Source organism: Oncorhynchus gorbuscha, linkage group LG12 (assembly GCF_021184085.1).
Source record: "Oncorhynchus gorbuscha isolate QuinsamMale2020 ecotype Even-year linkage group LG12, OgorEven_v1.0, whole genome shotgun sequence".
Classification (NCBI taxonomy): domain Eukaryota; kingdom Metazoa; phylum Chordata; class Actinopteri; order Salmoniformes; family Salmonidae; genus Oncorhynchus; species Oncorhynchus gorbuscha.
Window position 1 is genome coordinate 38994866 of NC_060184.1, and position 20321 is coordinate 39015186.

General features: G+C 46.0%; 1 protein-coding gene and 1 long non-coding RNA gene across 4 annotated transcripts in view; both read left to right on the forward strand.

The window, feature by feature from the left end:
* Positions 1-1154: 1154 nt before the first annotated feature.
* Positions 1155-14619, forward strand: LOC123991691. Of its 2 annotated transcripts, none has more exons than XR_006830838.1 (7): positions 1155-1289; positions 1441-1997; positions 2183-2297; positions 2537-2848; positions 3851-3965; positions 4191-4456; positions 14585-14619. It is a non-coding gene; the product is annotated as an uncharacterized LOC123991691 (long non-coding RNA). The 2 variants fall into 2 exon arrangements; XR_006830839.1 differs by having other exon boundaries at positions 2738-2848.
* Positions 14620-17615: 2996 nt separating this feature from the next.
* The window catches only part of LOC123990990 (mitogen-activated protein kinase-binding protein 1-like), a 46655-nt gene continuing 43949 nt past the window's right edge, over positions 17616-20321 (forward strand). For both annotated transcript variants that reach the window (XM_046292070.1, XM_046292071.1), the window contains exon 1: positions 17616-17935. In XM_046292070.1, the coding sequence (XP_046148026.1) occupies positions 17849-17935 (87 nt within the window). In that variant the 5' untranslated portion in view covers positions 17616-17848. The remainder of the gene's footprint in view (positions 17936-20321) is intronic.

Below are 20321 nucleotides of genomic sequence, written 5' to 3' on the forward strand. Positions count from 1 at the left end.
GACATGCAAGGCCCCAGGCTCTCGTCCTGGTGTGGTGCTCCCTGCAGGGAAGAAGATGCTACTACAGACAGTCGCTTCCTCCCAGGGCTGTAAAACGTATCAGACTAACAGACAGATGATGAAACCGGTACCTCTGAATCAGATATGTCACATAAAGGCCAAGAATCAAAAAAAGACCCCTGGTGAGTTCATGTACTCATGCATGTGTTTACACACACACACACACACACACACACACACACACACACACACACACACACACACACACACACACACACACACACACACACACACACACACACACACACACACACACACACACACACACACACACACACACACACACACACAAAGCCTCAACGCCCTCTGATATCTTGTTGTCCCCGCAAGTTCTGCTATCAAGCCGTCTACCCCCAACCCACCTCAATCCACCCCCCTCGCAGCCCCCCTTCCCACTCCCCCCTCATCAAATTCATCACAGGCCAGTCGGGTGCCTTCACCCCATCCCAGACCTCATCTTCCCGCATCTCTCTGACCAGCTCCTCCTCCCTGAAGACGCCCAGCTACCTGGGCCAGATTGGGACCTACTCCTTCAGGATCTGTTCATCTATTGCCAGGGACCAGGGCACATGGGGCCCAGGCCAGGGCACCAGGGAAGGCCCAGCTGGAGTGGCCCTGCCTCGGGGCTTCACCCTCATCCAGCTCCCTAAACCTGGAGGTACTGGTGATTCTCCCTGGCAACCCAAACTAATGAGAACCACAGCCGTGGGTGAAGTGGTAGCAGCCAGAACTTTGCAGCAAGAAGGGCCTCATCTGGAGACCAAATCTTCCTCTGGACCTGCAGGTGGAAAGGCCCAGAAGAACCAGAAAGGAACCTCTTCTCCCTCACCTCTAGCCTTGATAGAAATTAAAACAGAGACTGTGCAATCTGAAAAGCTCTCCTACACTCCAGAGTTAAATACCAATACACCAGACTCCAGATTAGCGCTAGCCCAGAAGAGACAGTCTGACTCAGTCAAAGGGCCTTAAATCTGACCTTAGATCAGCCAAAGTAAACTACTCTTGTCCCACAGAGCCCAATGAACTAACCTGTGAGGTGTAGGGAGAGGGGTGATGTGGGGGAGGGGGAGCGACCACGGAGCCCAGAATCAGGTCAGAAAGACACAAAGTTAAGTCAGTTTACGACTCTGAGAATGCATGAGAATGGACATCCTGATTTTAATGTTGAGGACTCGGATCCGGGCGACTCGTCGGATGACTCTGATTCCGACAGTGATGAATATGCCGAGGTAAGAGAGCCTCATTTTTTTATGGTTTGATTGAAGTCATTTTTTTATTCTATTGTTTATTTTGAAAACTTGTTTGCTGCAGTTGCACTTGAATGAGTTCTGGTGTAGTGTTTTGTAAAGCCAGGGTGTGTTGTGTTCTCCCTCACCCCAGGAAGAAGCGGTTGACATTGAGACGGCAGAGGAGAGGAGACAGGGCATCACCATAACTCAGATGAGGGCCACTGTCAAACACACACACACAGTAAGACTAGAGTGTGTTTGTATAGGTGCGTGTGTGTTTGGCTATTTACATTTAGCAGTATGATTTGCGTGAGAATGTCTCCACAGACAAAACAGTCAGGATGGTGAAACGGCACCAAAGGAAACGGTAAGGCTTCTCCCAGCCGTTCATTATAACCGCAGAGCCATCTTGTTTTGTAGATTCATAGCTGTCATGAATGGCAAAAATAAAATGCTTTAGAGGTCTCGGAATACCCAATAGAATGCTCAATGGCGCTTAACCTTTGGCCCCTGTGCCATGCAGCGTCAGAGGGAAAAGAGCGAGAGGGAGGGGGGTCTGGCGAGGGAAGGGCTCGTAAGAACCGTACCCTGGCGAAGAGGTTGCGTCGCGGCGAGCACCAGAAACTCTTCACCAGACTCAAACAGGTGCTGTTTATGGAAGAACTGGACCCCAACGTCAAGGTCGCCAAGATTCACCTCCTTTCACAAGTAAGGGACAGTCTGTTATGTGGCTGTGTAACTGGTCATTTGTTTTGGTTCATTTTATCCTATCCTGTACTGTGGTAGACACATACTTTTGTCTTGGTTGAATTGTGACCTCTGATTTTCTAATTGGTTTGCAGGCTTGATAATTATCGCATACAAAAGATATTCTGTCTCTGTCTTTCCATCAGGCTCTGAAGGAGATTCGTACCCAGTCAGTGGACTCTGAGTCTCTGGAGGAGAAGAAAAAAGGATGCTGACTGAGATCTAGTCTGTCTATGTCAAGGAGATTACATTACATTTCTGGTATGTCTGACTGAAATGACTCACTCACTCGCTCACGTGATCTACTTGAATATTATGTTGTTTCGGACTCCTTATTTTCAAAGGTGGTTTTTAAAGCAAAAACACACACCAAAAACAGTGGTGTTTGTGAGAACTCGCAATGGTTAAGAAAAGCCCGAAAACAGAACTAAGACACTAGCGGCATTCCATCCTAAGAACCAAGAAATGTTGTTATAAACCCAGATCTCCTTCCATCGCAGGGAAGCCAAAGGAGCTGATCAAGGCCAAGCTGAAGGAGATCTGGGAGAAGAAGAGAGCTCTGGCTGCCCAGAGCAGAGCAAATGTGCCCTCTACCTCTATCCATATCTCCTCCACCTGCCAGCTCTCATCCACCGCCTTCACCCCTAGTCCCAACACCCTGACAGGTTATAACAACCTGTTTCCTATATGTCTGACAACAGCAGGAAGGGCATCCCTGAGCCAGAGCCGGAGATGCAAGTCGACGTGACTCGCTTTCTGACTGGAGTGGTGCCAGCAGGCAGACTGAGAGCCAGGAAGAAACAACCAGCCAGGTGGGCTTATTATGTTCACTTTACATTGATTTTAGTCTTGTAGCTAGACATAAAAAAACAACAATAATAATGACCTAGCATAAAGAGTAGTTTGCAGTGGTTTTATTGTCATGGCGCTTGTAACGCCAGGGTAGTGGGTTCGATTCCCGGGACCACCCATACGTAGAATGTATGCACACATGACTGTAAGTCGCTTTGGATAAAAGCGTCTGCTAAATGGCATATTATTATTATTATTATTACTAATCCAGTGATTGTCATGCGTTTTGGGTCTCCAGAATGTATGTATGTTTGTTTGTTTAATAGAGATGAATCTTCCTGCATCTTAATGTGCACTAATGTCATAGGCTAATTTATTTGAGTGGAAATCTCAAAACACATGAGCTAAATGGCTATCTCTTAATATAATACCCACTGCTGGTAGCTGTGTACTCATCTAACAGAAAGGTTGCAGTTCTAGCCTACCGCCCAGTTTTACATTTATATTTGAGTCATCTAGCAGACGCTCTTATCCAGAGCGACCTTAGTTAGTGGCTGCATACAGTTTCCATGAAGCCTATGCAATCCCAGTGGTCAATGCACATTTAACATGCTCCGTATCGCAAATCCATATCAGATATCTCGGTTACAAAAATAATTGCTGTTGAGCTGAAAATAATTGAGAGCTGAGAAATACGAATCATATCTACAGAAAGCTTATAACCTTCAGTCTTCAACTGTGATAACAGGAAAAGCTGTGTTTTACCCGTAATATGATTTTAAAATGTTATACCATCAAACACTTTATTGACCAAATACTTATTTTCCACCATAATTTGAAAATAAATTCATAACTCCTACAATGTGATTTTCTGGATTTTTTGTCTCTCATTTTGTCTGTCATAGTTGAAGTGTACCTATGATGAAAATTACAGGCCTCTCATATTTTTAAGTGGGAGAACTTGCACAATTGGTGGCTGACTAAAATATTCATTCATGTGTTTCTCTCTGTGTGTGTCCCAGTTGTCTCAGGCTAGCTCTCTGGGTCAGGCAGGGGCAGCTAGGGGCTCTGTGAAACCAGTGGCTGCTGTTCTACGCACCGAAAGCGGCAAGATCATACTACCTGCTTCCACACCAGGTGAGCGCATACAGGAACAGGATACCCACATTTGGTCTCTCACTCTTGTCTAGAAGGTTATGTAAGTTCTATATCTAAAAAATGAAGTACAAACCACACTGAATTGGAAGAGCGTGATAACTGTGTTTTTAAAGTCCATTGGCAGACTATATGGGTAAAACTCTGATTAGAATAGGTTGTTGTAAGTCTGTCATTCTAACTGTGGTGTATTTCCTTTATCCACAGCAGGCAGAGCGGTCTGCACAGTGACGGTTACGAAGAGACCATCAACAGCCACCTCCCTCTCCAACACCACCTCAGCAGCCAAGGAGGCTGTGGAGAAGGAGAGCGCTGAGGAAAAGGAGTGTACACACTGGATTATCCGCCCCTCTCGCTGACCCCTAGCCCACAATGCTCTGCGTCTGCCACTGACCCTGAGAAGAAGGACCAGGGTAGAGTGTCTGGGGAGGCTGAACAGTCCTCAGACAGCCCAGCAGAGAGGCCAGAGATAGGTAAGGAGAAACCACAGGCCACTGTCTGTAATGGATCCATGGGAGAAGAGACTTCCACAGAGAAGGACGACATATCAACTCCTACAGAGAAGTCCCTTATCAATAAAAACTTGATCAATAGGCTTTCTGCTATGAAGTATCCCCTTGTGGACAGCGCCTCCCTAAACTGCCATCTGGAGGCCATTGGAGAAACCGCTGGCGGTGGGTGAGCGTGATCCAGGAGGCTGGGGCCTGTCTGACCAAGGGAGAGGCAGCCGTACTGGTGAAGGCTCTCTCTGAACACGAGGGCATAGTAGTGGGTCGGAAGGGAAAGGATGGTAATGGTCACACCAAAGCGCAAGGATAACCTGGTCCAACACAATGGAAAGAAGAGCTCTGTGACACTGAAGGACAAGGGTAGCTGTCACACAGAAAAAAAGTGTAGCACAACGTCTCAGAAAGAAACTAACAACTTGGTCCCACAAAAAGAGGATAGCTCGGGCCCACCAAAGGAAAATGATTGCTTGATCACTCAAAGCAAAAGACGGCTTGGTGACATCAATGGAAAATGACTGCTTGGTGACAAAGGAAAATGATAGCTTGATCACTCAAAGCAAAAGACTGCTTGGTGACATCAAAGGAAAATGATAGCTTGATCACTCAAAGCAAAAGACTGCTTGGTTACATCAAAGGAAAATGATAGCTTGATCACTCAAAGCAAAAGACTGCTTGGTGACATCAAAGGAAAATGATAGCTTGATCACTCAAAGCAAAAGACTGCTTAGTGACATCAAAGGAAAATGATAGCTTGATCACTCAAAGCAAAAGACTGCTTGGTGACATCAAAGGAAAATGATAGCTTGATCACATATTTACATTTACATTACATTTAAGTCATTTAGCAGACGCTCTTATCCAGAGCGACTTACAAATTGGTGCATTCACCTTATGACATCCAGTGGGACAGTCACTTAACAATAGTGCATCTAAAACTTAGGGGGGGTGGGGTGAGAGGGATTACATATCCTATCCTAGGTATTCCTTAAAGAGGTGGGGTTTCAGGTGTCTCCGGAAGGTGGTGATTGACTCCGCTGTCCTGGCGTCGTGAGGGAGTTTGTTCCACCATTGGGGGGCCAGGGCAGCGAACAGTTTTGATTGGGCTGAGCGGGAGCTGTACTTCCTCAGTGGTAGGGAGGCGAGCAGGCCAGAGGTGGATGAACGCAGTGCCCTTGTTTGGGTGTAGGGCCTGATCAGAGCCTGGAGGTACTGAGGTGCCGTTCCCCTCACAGCTCCGTAGGCAAGCACCATGGTCTTGTAGCGGATGCGAGCTTCAACTGGAAGCCAGTGGAGAGAGCGGAGGAGCGGGGTGACGTGAGAGAACTTGGGAAGGTTGAACACCAGACGGGCTGCGGCGTTCTGGATGAGTTGAAGGGGTTTAATGGCACAGGCAGGGAGCCCAGCCAACAGCGAGTTGCAGTAATCCAGACGGGAGATGACAAGTGCCTGGATGAGGACCTGCGCCGCTTCCTGTGTGAGGCAGGGTCGTACTCTGCGGATGTTGTAGAGCATGAACCTACAGGAACGGGCCACCGCCTTGATGTTGGTTGAGAGAACGACAGGGTGTTGTCCAGGATCACGCCAAGGTTCTTGGCGCTCTGGGAGGAGGACACAATGGAGTTGTCAACCGTGATGGCGAGATCATGGAACGGGCAGTCCTTCCCGGGAGGAAGAGCAGCTCCGTCTTGCCGAGGTTCAGCTTGAGGTGGTGATCCGTCATCCACACTGATATGTCTGCCAGACATGCAGAGATGCGATTCGCCACCTGGTCATCAGAAGGGGGAAAGGAGAAGATTAATTGTGTGTCGTCTGCATAGCAATGATAAGAGAGACCATGTGAGGTTATGACAGAGCCAAGTGACTTGGTGTATAGCGAGAATAGGAGAGGGCCAAGAACAGAGCCCTGGGGGACACCAGTGGTGAGAGCGCGTGGTGAGGAGACAGATTCTCGCCACGCCACCTGGTAGGAGCGACCTGTCAGGTAGGACGCAATCCAAGCGTGGGCCGCGCCGGAGATGCCCAACTCGGAGAGGGTGGAGAGGAGGATCTGATGGTTCACAGTATCGAAGGCAGCCGATAGATCTAGAAGGATGAGAGCAGAGGAGAGAGAGTTAGCTTTAGCAGTGCGGAGCGCCTCCGTGATACAGAGGAGAGCAGTCTCAGTTGAATGACTAGTCTTGAAACCTGACTGATTTGGATCAAGAAGGTCATTCAGAGAGAGATAGCGGGAGAGCTGGCCAAGGACGGCACGTTCAAGAGTTTTGGAGAGAAAAGAAAGAAGGGATACTGGTCTGTAATTGTTGACATCGGAGGGATCGAGTGTAGGTTTTTTCAGAAGGGGTGCAACTCTCGCTCTCTTGAAGACGGAAGGGACGTAGCCAGCGGTCAGGGATGAGTTGATGAGCGAGGTGAGGTAAGGGAGAAGGTCTCCGGAAATGGTCTGGAGAAGAGAGGAGGGGATAGGGTCAAACGGGCAGGTTGTTGGGCGGCCGGCCGTCACAAGACGCGAGATTTCATCTGGAGAGAGAGGGGAGAAAGAGGTCAGAGCACAGGGTAGGGCAGTGTGAGCAGAACCAGCGGTGTCGTTTGACTTAGCAAACGAGGATCGGATGTCGTCGACCTTCTTTTCAAAATGGTTGACGAAGTCATCTGCAGAGAGGGAGGAGGGGGAGGGGGCGGAGGATTCAGGAGGGAGGAGATGGTGGCAAAGAGCTTCCTAGGGTTAGAGGCAGATGCTTGGAATTTAGCGTGGTAGAAAGTGGCTTTAGCAGCAGAGACAGAGGAGGAAAATGTAGAGAGGAGGGAGTGAAAGGATGCCAGGTCCGCAGGGAGGCGAGTTTTCCTCCATTTCCGCTCGGCTGCCCGGAGCCCTGTTCTGTGAGCTCGCAATGAGTCATCGAGCCACGGAGCGGGAGGGGAGGACCGAGCCGGCCTGGAGGATAGGGGACATAGAGAGTCAAGGGATGCAGAGAGGGAGGAGAGGAGGGTTGAGGAGGCAGAATCAGGAGATAGGTGGGAGAAGGTTTGAGCGGAGGGAAGAGATGATAGGATGGAAGAGGAGAGAGTAGCGGGGGAGAGAGAGCGAAGGTTGGGACGGCGCGATACCATCCGAGTAGGGGCAGTGTGGGAGGTGTTGGATGAGAGCGAGAGGGAAAAGGATACAAGGCAGTGGTCGGAGACTTGGAGGGGAGTTGCAATGAGGTTAGTGGAAGAACAGCATCTAGTAAAGATGAGGTCGAGCGTATTGCCTGCCTTGTGAGTAGGGGGAAGGTGAGAGGGTGAGGTCAAAGAGGAGAGGAGTGGAAAGAAGGAGGTAGAGAGGAAAGAGTCAAAGGTAGACGTGGGGAGGTTAAAGTCGCCCAGAACTGTGAGAGGTGAGCCGTCCTCAGGAAAGGAGCTTATCAAGGCATCAAGCTCATTGATGAACTCTCCGAGGGAACCTGGAGGGCGATAAATGATAAGGATGTTAAGCTTGAAAGGGCTGGTAACTGTGACAGCATGGAATTCAAAGGAGGCGATAGACAGATGGGTAAGGGGAGAAAGAGAGAATGACCACTTGGGAGAGATGAGGATCCCGGTGCCACCACCCCGCTGACCAGACGCTCTCGGGGTGTGCGAGAACACGTGGGCGGACGAAGAGAGAGCAGTAGGAGTAGCAGTGTTGTCTGTGGTGATCCATGTTTCCGTCAGTGCCAAGAAGTCGAGGGACTGGAGGGAGGCATAGGCTGAGATGAACTCTGCCTTGTTGACCGCAGATTGGCAGTTCCAGAGGCTACCGGAGACCTGGAACTCCACGTGGGTCGTGCGCGCTGGGACCACCAGGGTAGGATGGCCGCGGCCACGCGGTGAGGAGCGTTTGTATGGTCTGTGCAGAGAGGAGAGAACAGGGATAAACAGACACATAGTTGACAGGCTACAGAAGAGGCTACGCTAATGCAAAGGAGATTGGAATGACAAGTGGACTACACGTCTCGAATGTTCAGAAGGTTAAGCTACGTAGCAAGAATCATATTGACTAAAATGATTAAAATGATACAGTACTGCTGAAGTAGGCCAGCTGGCAGTGGGTGCGTTGTTGACACTACACTAATCAAGTCGTTCCGTTGAGTGTAATAGTTTCTGCAGTGTTGCTATTCGGGGGCTAGCAGGCTAGCTAGCAGTGTTGTTTACGTTACGTTGCGTTAAAAGAACGACAATAGATCACTCAAAGCAAAAGACTGCTTGGTGACATCAAAGGAAAATGATAGCTTGATCACTCAAAGCAAAAGACGGCTTGGTGACATCAATGGAAAATGACTGCTTGGTGACAAAGGAAAATGATAGCTTGATCACTCAAAGCAAAAGACGGCTTGGTGACATCAATGGAAAATGACTGCTTGGTGACAAAGGAAAATGATAGCTTGATCACTCAAAGCAAAAGACGGCTTGGTGACATCAATGGAAAATGACTGCTTGGTGACAAAGGAAAATGATAGCTTGATCACTCAAAGCAAAAGACTGCTTGGTGACATCAAAGGAAAATGATAGCTTGATCACTCAAAGCAAAAGACGGCTTGGTGACATCAATGGAAAATGACTGCTTGGTGACAAAGGAAAATGATAGCTTGATCACTCAAAGCAAAAGACGGCTTGGTGACATCAATGGAAAATGACTGCTTGGTGACAAAGGAAAATGATAGCTTGATCACTCAAAGCAAAAGACTGCTTGGTGACATCAAAGGAAAATGATAGCTTGATCACTCAAAGCAAAAGACTGCTTGGTGACATCAAAGGAAAATGATAGCTTGATCACTCAAAGCAAAAGACTGCTTGGTGACATCAAAGGAAAATGATAGCTTGATCACTCAAAGCAAAAGACTGCTTGGTGACATCAAAGGAAAATGATAGCTTGATCACTCAAAGCAAAAGACGGCTTGGTGACATCAAAGGAAAATGATTGCTTGCTGACACAGAAGGGAGGGGGGGGCTTGGCAGATGGCTTGGAGGCTCCAACTGTGAAGAGAACACGACGACTGCCACGCTTGGACATTTCATCCCCACCAACTGAACATATCACTACTACCCCTGTGGCAACGACTGGGGGGTAGCTGGCCAACGTTACACAAGCCACGGGTAGTACCCGTACCCCAGTGTCTTGACCTGGGGGTATTCTTGTGACTAACACTGGGGATGGTGGCCCTGCCACTTGGGGTAGTCCTCCTAAAGTACCGAAACCTGGAGATAGCCCTACCTGGCCCCTGGAACTCGGGCTGGGTTAAGCCCTGCGGTGAAGACTGATGGCAGCGCAGCCAAAACACCACGAGTAGATAGCCCGGCCAGGACAACCCAAGCTGGGGTTAATAGCTCTGCAGCAATGACTAAAGGAAGCCCGGGTAAAACACCACAGGCTATGGGTCGGCCTGGAACACAGCCTGTGACCCGCTCTGTCGGTGGGAAGAGAACAATGAGGTCTGACAAGGCCTAGTGGAGCTGAGACTAAGGCTGCATTTCCACACTGCCTCCATTGGTGCATCTCGATACATTGTGGCTCAGTTGGTAGAGCATGGCGCTTGCAACGCCACGGTTGTGGGTTAGATTCCCGCGGGGGACCAGTATGAAAATGTATGCGCTCACTATTGTAAATCGCTCTGGATAAAAGTGTCTGCTAAATGACTGAAATGTAAAAATGTACAGTAGTTGTCTACCTCGTTTCCTCTCCCTTTATTCCAATGATGATGTATTTCAGCCCAGTTCCAACCAGAGGAACAAGGGAATCATACTCAACAAGTAACGTCAACAGATGTGTCATTAACTGTCATTAATGGCAGCACTCCGGTCCAGAAATCCCATTGAGACCGCCACATGTGCCTGTTCACAAATACAAAGGACCCCGGACAGTTGTTTGTGTGAGTTAACCCTGTCTCAGCTTTAGTACTCATTTGCCTGCCTGCCTGCCTGCGAATAGACAACAAAGCAGACAATAATTTACACTTACAGGACAGTCAGTTTTCAGAACATCTCTAGTCATTGAGCGAAATGTTAAATGAATTAACTGCATGCATGTATTGAAGGTTTGGCTGCTGTTTGAGTAGTTGTACATGGGACATTAGCCCCATGTTGGGGTGAATGTGGGATGTCCTACTTTTTTGGTGAAGTCAATATTGTTATTAGTCAAATGTATTTATATAGCCCTTCGTACATCAGCTGATATATCAAAGTGCTGTACAGAAACCCAGCCTAAAACCCCAAAACAGCAAGAAATGCAGGTGTAGAAGCACGGTGGCTAGGAAAAAGTCCCTAGAAAGGCCAAAGCCTAGGAAGAAACCTAGAGAGGAACCAGGCTATGTGGGGTGGCCAGTCCTCTTATGGCTGTGCCGGGTTGAGATTATAACAGAACATGGCCAAGATGTTCAAATGTTCATAAGTGACCAGCATGGTCCAATAATAAGGCAGGACAGTTGAAACTGGAGCAGCAGCACGGCCAGGTGGACTGGGGACAGCAAGGAGTCATCATGTCAGGTAGTCCTGAGGCATGGTCCTAGGGCTCAGGTCCTCCGAGAGAGAGAGGGAGAGAAAGAGCGAATTAGAGAGAGCAGACTTAAATTCACACAGGACACCGAATAGGGCAGGAGAAGTACTCCAGATATAACAAACTGACCCTAGCCCCCGACACATAAACTACTGCAGCATAAATACTGGAGGCTGAGACAGGAGGGGTCAGGAGACACTGTAGCCCCATCTGAGGACACCCCCGGACAGGGCCAAACAGGAAGGATATAACCCCACCCACTTTGCCAAAGCACAGCCCCCACGCCACTAGAGGGATATCTTCAACCACCAACTTACCATCCTGAGACAAGGCTGAGTATAACCCACAAAGATCTCCGCCACGGCACAACCCAAGGGGGGGCGCCAACTCAGACAGGAAGATCACATCAGTGACTCAACCCACTCAAGTGACGCACCCCTCCTAGGGACGGTATGAAAGAGCCCCAGTAAGCCAGTGACTCAGCCCCTGTAATAGGGTTAGAGGCAGAGAATCCCAGTGGAAAGAGGGGAACCGACCAGGCAGAGACAGCAAGGGCGGTTCGTTGCCCCAGAGCCTTTCCGTTCACCGTTCTTTCCGTTCACCTTAGTGTTGTAGAAAGTTGATTACTTGTGTTATTTAATAATCAAACCCCTGTCATTTTTGAAGATAAGTTCTAGGTAAGGTCTGTACAAATATAATGGACATGCATGACCACAAAACAGGTCAATTACTTTTGTGACGACCCTCCCACTCTGTCTGCCGTATTCTGTCTTTGTTCTTGTTTCCTTATTAGGATGCCGGTGGGCGGAGTTGAGAGGGTCGTCAGCTACATGGGAAACACCTGGGCCAGGTGTCTCCCAGGATAAATAGACCTCTTCCACATTCATGGAAGAGACTCTCTCCATGCAGACACCTTTTGTAGATTGTGTTGTGGTTCTTGGTGGCCTTTTGTTTGTTTGCTTTGGCACCTTTCATCACCCTGCATTATCACATTCATGCATGCAAAACACTCACTTACACTACTGATTACTGATTACACACACCATTGGATATTTTCCTTAGTTGCTTTAGTTAATAAATATATATTTTGCTACTCCTTATCTCCACGTTGTCTCCCTTTGTTACGGGCTTTGAGCCGGTTCGTGACAAGTGGGTGCTCGTCCGGGATCTTTGAACTATTGGTTTGGGAGACCGTGGAGGTACGTGTTTGGTTTGAATATGGTGTTTGAGTGTGATCGGCCCAGTATTGGTTGCCTTTGTTGTTTGGTTTGTGTGCTATGTTGGAGAGAGTATAATGGTTAGTTTCCAGGCCCTGCCTAGCCTGAACTCTTGTTCTACTTTCTGTTGGGACGTCAGTCTGAAGTGAGTGATCTGCTGTGTACCTCGGTGGGAGATTTGTGTAGGGTAGTGGAACTTGCTACCCAGAGCTATAGCCTTTTTCCCCTGATAGGCTTAGCGACGTGTTTCAATTTTGGACATGTTGGGCATGGTTAAATGTTTGTTATTTTTGTGTGGTGTCTGTGGACTGAGCAGTTGCCTCGGGGGCATGTCCGTGGCTTGGTGGAATTTGCCAGCATGCTGGGGAGTTCTATTTCCTTGCCAGCGGGCTACAGTGCGTAAATACCCACCGCAAATCTGCACGAAGACTAGGGTTGAGTTATTGTAGGTTTTGGGGAAGCTCCGTATCTCATCTCTCTTCTGTGGTGCTCAGGGTGATTGTCATTTCTCTGGTTGTGGTCTGATGTGCTCAGCAGAGGGGTTGAGCAAGATTATTTACTTATGACTATGGTGTCTCATGTATACAAGTTCATTCGCTTTCCATCAGAGGACCTGTTAGAATTATGTACTTAAGAACAGCTGTTGAAGATCGCTGAACACTACAAGCTTAAATGATTGAAATTAGTGAAATTCTGTTTCGTTGGAAGTGACTATGAATCGTTGGAAGTGACTATGAATCGTTGGAAGTGACTATGAATCGTTGGAAGTGACTATGAATCGTTGGAAGTGACTATGAATCGTTGGGAGTTGTAAAAATTAAGAAGGACCCTGATGTTCTTTTCGTTGGAGTTTGTAGCTGTTGGTCTTTTGTGCCATGTTCCTGAATGTTTACGTGACTGACCATTGTTTCGGGTTGTCATGTTCTATCTTTCCTGTCTGTTCCCTCCTGGTCTTGTGTTCTTCTTTCCTCTTAAATATTGCTTCCTATGCGCAAAGGTTGCTGAGGTCTGGGGAGGAGGAGGTTGGATGGGGCAGGTGGAGGTGTGAACACATAACCCCTCACCAATTTGGGACGCAGAGGCCTGTGTCAATTTGGGACGCAGAGGCCTGTGTCAATTTGGGACGCAGGGGGCCTGTGTCAATTTGGGACGCGGGAGGCCTGTGTCAATTTGGGACGCGGGAGGCCTGTGTCAATTTGGGACGCGGGAGGCCTGTGTCAATTTGGGACGCGGGAGGCCTGTGTCAATTTGGGACGCGGGAGGCCTGTGTCAATTTGGGACGCGGGAGGCCTGTGTCAATTTGGAACGCGGGAGGCCTGTGTCAATTTGGGACGCGGGAGGCCTGTGTCAATTTGCGATGCGGGAGGCCTGTGTCAATTTGGGACGCGGGAGGCCTGTGTCAATTTGGGACGCGGGAGGCTGGTATGTTGTTCCGGGGTCCTTGTTGGTCCCCGGTTTTATGGGGGGGAATGTGACGACTCTCCCACTCTGTCTGCCGTATTCTGTCTTTGTTCTTGTTTCCTTATTAGGATGCCGGTGGGCGGAGTTGAGAGGGTCGTCAGCTACATGGGAAACACCTGGGCCAGGTGTCTCCCAGGATAAATAGACCTCTTCCACATTCATGGAAGAGACTCTCTCCATGCAGACACCTTTTGTAGATTGTGTTGTGGTTCTTGGTGGCCTTTTGTTTGTTTGCTTTGGCACCTTTCATCACCCTGCATTATCACATTCATGCATGCAAAACACTCACTTACACTACTGATTACTGATTACACACACCATTGGATATTTTCCTTAGTTGCTTTAGTTAATAAATATATATTTTGCTACTCCTTATCTCCACGTTGTCTCCCTTTGTTACGGGCTTTGAGCCGGTTCGTGACACTTTCTGGTCCATTTTGAAGTTACCAATAGGCCCTAATCTTTGCAGCTGAAAATCATTGATTTCAGATAAAACAATGTGTTTGTTCATGTCAAAAACACTGTAAATGTTATTTCTATGTGACTGTAAAGACTATGCATTATAGCTGTGATTTGTGTCCATTCCTTTTAAATACACTCTTAATTTCATTACCAGGCTTTTTGGAGTTCCCATAAAAGTACTAATTAAGTCTTCAGCAAATAGAATTTCTACTGTGCTTTGGCAAAGTGGGTGGGGTTATAATATCCTTCCTGTTTGGCCCTATCCGGGGGTATCATCGGATGGGGCCACAGTGTCTCCTGACCTAGCCTCCAGTATTTATGCTGCAGTAGTTTGTCAGGGGGGATAGGGTCAGTTTGTTATATCTGGAGTACTTCTCCTGTCTTATCCGGTGTCCTGTGTGAATTTAAGTATGCTCTCTCTAATTCTCTCTTTCTCTCTCTCAGAGGACCTGAGCCCTAGGACCATGCCTCAGGACTACCTGGCATGAGGACTCCTTGCTGTCCCCAGTCCACCTGGCCATGCTGCTGCTCCAGTTTCAACTGTTCTGCCTGCGGCTATGGAATCCTGACCTGTTCACCGGACGTGCTACCTGTCCCAGACATGCTGTTTTCAACTCTCTAGAGACAGCATGAGTGGTAGAGATACTCTTAATGATTGGCTATGACAACTTCAGCTACCTTTTCTGACAGTTGATGCTGCTGCTGAGAACGCATTCCTTTACCTCTCCTTGGAATTCACAGATTTGCGGTGCACCATCCTTAGTAGGCCAGAAGGCTATGCCGGAAAACCTAAACGCTATCAAAATAACAAAACGGCGGCGTTGCAAATGTTCTTCTGTGCAAGGGTGTTTATTTACAAAGTGATTCCAGAAGAAAAACAACAGTACTGCCATCAAACATATACCTTATGGGACAACTAAAAACAATGCTGTCCCATTCACAGCTCAATCCAAAATGGCCTCCCCATGAACTGAAAGGGAGGCTCCTTTTTGTAGGGCTAGCCCCTCCCCTCAGAACAATTAACACTAATCAATTATGCAATTACCTATACAAACCTTAATTTTCCATTAACTTAACATACTAAAGGATATACAGTTCAACATGTTTATGAAACAATATCACAACATAACATTTACCAAATGACATCACTACTGACAGTGTCTTTCAATATGCACACTTACATTAATGAGCCATTTGGGACAGGCACTACAAAGTCAGCCCATTCCCTTAGCTCGGGTCCTTATCCAGCATACCCGGAAGCTACAGAGATAGAGGAACAGAACAAACAAACAAACAAACAAACAAACAAACAAAGCGTTCATCCATAACATAGATACGTATAATACATATTGCTTATATTAACTATGAACATTGACATAAGTGTGAAATGTATGTACTAAGACAGAGAAGTTAACTTGTGTGTCGACCCACATTGTTACCTTATATGATAATGGAGGGAGGAGTGATGAACGTGTGCGTGCGTTAAAGAAACAAATGCTGCCCGCGGCCAGTGACGGACTTCTACTTTACAAAAGCCAACTGACATTTACTCCTGAGGTGCCGACTTGCTGCACCCTCGACAACTACTGTGAATATATATTATTATTTGACCATGCTGGTCATTTATGAACATTTGAACATCTTGGCCATGTTCTGTTAGAATCTACACCCGGCACAGCCAGAAGAGGACTGGCCACCCCACATAGCCTGGTTTCTCTCTAGGTTTCTTCCTAGGGTTTGGCCTTTCTAGGGAGATTTTCCTAGCCACTGTGCTTCTACACCTGCATTGCTTGCTGTTTGGGGTTTTAGGCAGGGTTTCTGTACAGCACTTTGCAATATCAGCTGATGTATGTAGGGCTATATAAATCAATTTGATTCGATACTATTTATTTTATTATTTCTACAGTCACAACCATGTTAAATATTTTAATTTGCTTTATGAATTGCTTCCCTGTCTGTTTTACAATGGTAGTCCTCGTTCAATGATTCTCATGTCTGATTTTTGAGGAACTTATGCATAACATGTCAACATTTTTGTTATCTAACTTGTAGTCAAAAGACATTTGTTTCAATCTTGTGTGTCAAAAACAATCACTATTAAAGCCCTGTGTGTGTGTGTGTGTGTGTGTGTGTGTGTGTGTGTGTGTGTGTGTGTGTGTGTGTGTGTGTGTGTGTGTGTGTGTGTGTGTGTGTGTGTGTGTGTGTGTGTGTGTGTGTGTGTGTGTGTGTGTGTGTGTGTATACAAATACTCTTTGTAAATGTTTGTCTGACTTGAGGGTTGAATAATGCTTCTCAATGCATTTTTGTTTTGTAAAGAAAAGACTGCTAAGTCGGTCACTGGGATGTGCTGGCAAGATACTGTGGCCTTAAATGAATTAAACCGTATACATTTGTTGTATACATTGCAGTTGTTGTAAAATGCCGAAACGCGACGAGGTGGTGGAATAATATTGAATGTGGAATAATAAAATTGAACACAAGAAATAAACCATTTCTAAATATCATTTGACATTGATTATTGCAGCGTTCTAATGGTCTACTTATGACACAGCTTGAATGTATGTTTTATCTGGGTTTTACACACGTCTCTATTACATTGGCGGATATGGGGTAATGATTGCATTTATAGGGCTAGTAGAGCGCAGATGTAGGCTAACTATCTGAGCTACTAATATCATGTATTAGATAAACATGAAAAAAAAACATTGTGTCTGTGCTAATTTAACGAAGGAACGTGCCATGAGAAGTAGGGATGAATGACTGACACACAGAGACTGATCTAGGATCTACATATTCTGCTGCCATACCCACAGCCCATCGGTAGGCGGGGGAATAAAACTGACCATAGATCTACATCTACATGGATCTCATACTGCACTAGAGCAGGGGTTTGCTTTAGGCACAAGCACTGTTTTATCACTCTGGGGCCCCCAGGGTGAATGCTTTGAGCACAAGCACTGTTGCTTTGGGCACAAGCCCCAATACTTTAGGCACAAGCACTGTTCATGACGCAAACTGTTCACACCCCTCTTGTTGGTGTAGAGAATTTTGCAGGTTTAAGGCTTATTTCCTGCAACTCTACACAGTCATGGGTTGCCAAGAACATTTTGCAGTTTTAAAGCTAATTTTCTAATGTGTATTCATGCAATATGTGAGTGACCAAAAAATGACTATGTGCTAAAAAAAACGAAATAAAGAAACTAACCGTTATGGGCTAGTTGATCTGGACATTTCTGACAAGTTATAAATAGCTCTATGGAATTAATACCAGGACAAGAGGAACTGATGTTATACTAACCAATTTCGAAATTGAACATTGTGCATTCTACTATTACAACTTTCAAGAGTAAGATTAAAGCCAGACTGAGTTCCTTAAAAAATGTCAATCAAAACGTTTTTTCGCTGACCCCTTGCGCCCTAGGGTTCGCGCCCCACAGCTTGTGAACCAATGCACTAGAGAAGATAACTAGTTTAGTCGCTAAACATGAGCTAAGCCGACTACAGTACACCCGTCACCGGAGTTTAACGCTACTCTAACCTACTCAAGAGATTAAAGTTTACACAAGCCTGTGCCCCTAAAGTTTACGCGGCTGCAAAACAATATTAGTTGGGGATGCAAGCGCGTTTGTATCCTAAAGAAGGATTTCACGGTTCGAATATCGCATAACTTTTAACATAATACATTTATCGGGATATTTTAGCATCAATATGGCAGTAGACGGGAAGGGGTCAACAATAAAAAGTCGGATAAAGAACATGCTGCGGAAGAATCGGAAGGAAAACCTTGCCGACAAGGTGAGTGACTGCCGTTTTGCTTTTCATAGATTTATGCCCGACTGATAGGTTAACGAGAGCAATTTATAGTGTTATTGCGTGCAAATTATATTTCTATTTGTGTCGTTTAAGGAAAATAAAACATGTTGCTTTGTGGGTATATCACTCTCAAGAAATGCCTTAGATTAAAATGTAAAACTTCATATTCAAATAAAATAGTCATAGGTCTGTAAACACCTGAGAACCCGGTGAAAATAAAATAAAGATACTTTTCAAATGCATGAGGTTGAGTCAGTGGATCCATCTAATCGGGTTATTGTTGAGAAAATCAAGTACAGAACAGCGTGCAAACGAATCAATCAGCTTCCTCACGTTGTATTGATGATAGACACAATTCAGTGTCAGAAAATACCAGGGAGGTATTGAAGTGTTTGTTTAGCCCTCTGTCCAGACCAACAGTTCAGCTTCTTTCAGTTTGAGGTCGATATTACCCAACTAGCACATTTGGTTCCTTGGAAGTTGTGGGAACATTGACATTGCTTGTGGAAACGAAGCCACACAGTTCCAAACACTTCAATGCCCCCCTGGCATTTTCTGACACGGAAGTGAACATTTCGCCTTTTCTGAAAACATTTTTAGTTTGCAGGGAGGTTCTGAACGTTTTCCTCTGGTTCCTTGATGGTTTACCTGGAAGGTTGTACAACTGATTGTTTCAAATAAGACTTCAATAACACTGCTAGCTTATTTAAAAAAAATACTCCAAGCACAGATAGACATTTATTTCCTTAGGCATCTATCATGCAAGCATTTTTTTATTTTTTGTGACTAGCATCAATGAGATTTGAAGCTATAATTTGATGTTCTCTGTCCATGGAATTAGTCCACTGCGCCACCAAGATGGAGCTAGCATGCCATGTTTTAAAAAAACTCAAACAAAGCTGTTTATCTATTAAAACAGACCACAGCGCTCATTAAGATCAGGTCTGGCCAATTAGTGGGTGTGACCAACACTGGAACACACTTAACAAGCTACAGGATGTACATAGTAATGGAACACTGGTCACTTTAAATAATGTTTACGTACTGTTTTACTCATTTCATACATTATGTATATACTGTATTATAGGCAAGGCCAAACCTATTTAACTACATATACTATTATTTAGATATACTACACTGAACAAAAATATAAACGCAACATGTAAAGTCAAGAAACCGATTTAAACAGGAGGATCATTACACAGGTGCACCTTGTGCTGGGGACAATAAAAGGCCACTCTAAAATGTGCAGTTTTGTCAACCAATGCAATGCCACAGATGTCTCATATTTTGAGGGGGCGTGTAATTGGCATGCTGACTGCTGGAATGTCCACCAGAGCTGTTGCCAGAGAATTTCATGTTTATTTCTCTACCAATGTTGTTTTTAAATCATTTTTCAGTATGGCCAATAGGCCTCACAACCGCAGACCAGGTGTATGGTGTCGTGTGGACGAGTGGTTTGCTGCTGGTAACGTTGTGAACAGAGTGCCCCATGGTGGGGTTATGGTATGGGCAGGCATAAGCTACGGAAAAGGAACATAATTGCCTTTTATCAATGGCAATTTGAATGCACAGAGATGCCGTGATGAGATCCTGTACACAATTCCTGGAAGTTGAAAATGTCCCAGTTCTTCCATGGCCTGCATACTCACTAGACATGTCAAACATTGAGCATGTTTGTGATGCTCTGGATCAACGTGCACGACAGCGTGTTCCAGTTCTCTACAATATCCAGCAACTTCGCACAGCCATTGTAGAGGAGTGGGACAACATTGCACAGGCCACAATCAACAGCCTGATCAACTCTATGCGAAGGAGATGTGTCGCGCTGCATGAGGCAAGTGGTGGTCACACCAGATACGGACTGGTTTTCTGATCCACGCCCCTACCAACAGATGTGTATCTGTGAAATCCATAGATTAGGGCCTAATTAATTCATTTCAATTGACTGATTTCCTTATATGAACTTTAATTCAGTAAAATCTTTAAAATTGTCATGTTGCGTTTTATATTTTTGTTCAGTATATTCCATATTCTATCCATATACTGCCCATATTGCCTATACATCCCATCACATTAACCCTATATATACAAAGATATGTGGACACACCTTGAAAATAGTGGATTCAGCTATTTCAGCCACTCCCCTTGCTGACAGGTGTATAAAATCGAGCACACAGCCAGCCATGCTAACTCCATAGATGAACATTGGCAGTAGAATGACCTTACTGAAGAGCTCAGTGACTTTCAACAGGGCACCATCATAGAATGCCACCTTTGCAACAAGTCAGTTTGTAAAATTTCTGCTCTGCTAGAGCTGACCTGGTCAACTGTAAGTGCTGTTATTGTGAAGTGGAAATGTCTAGGA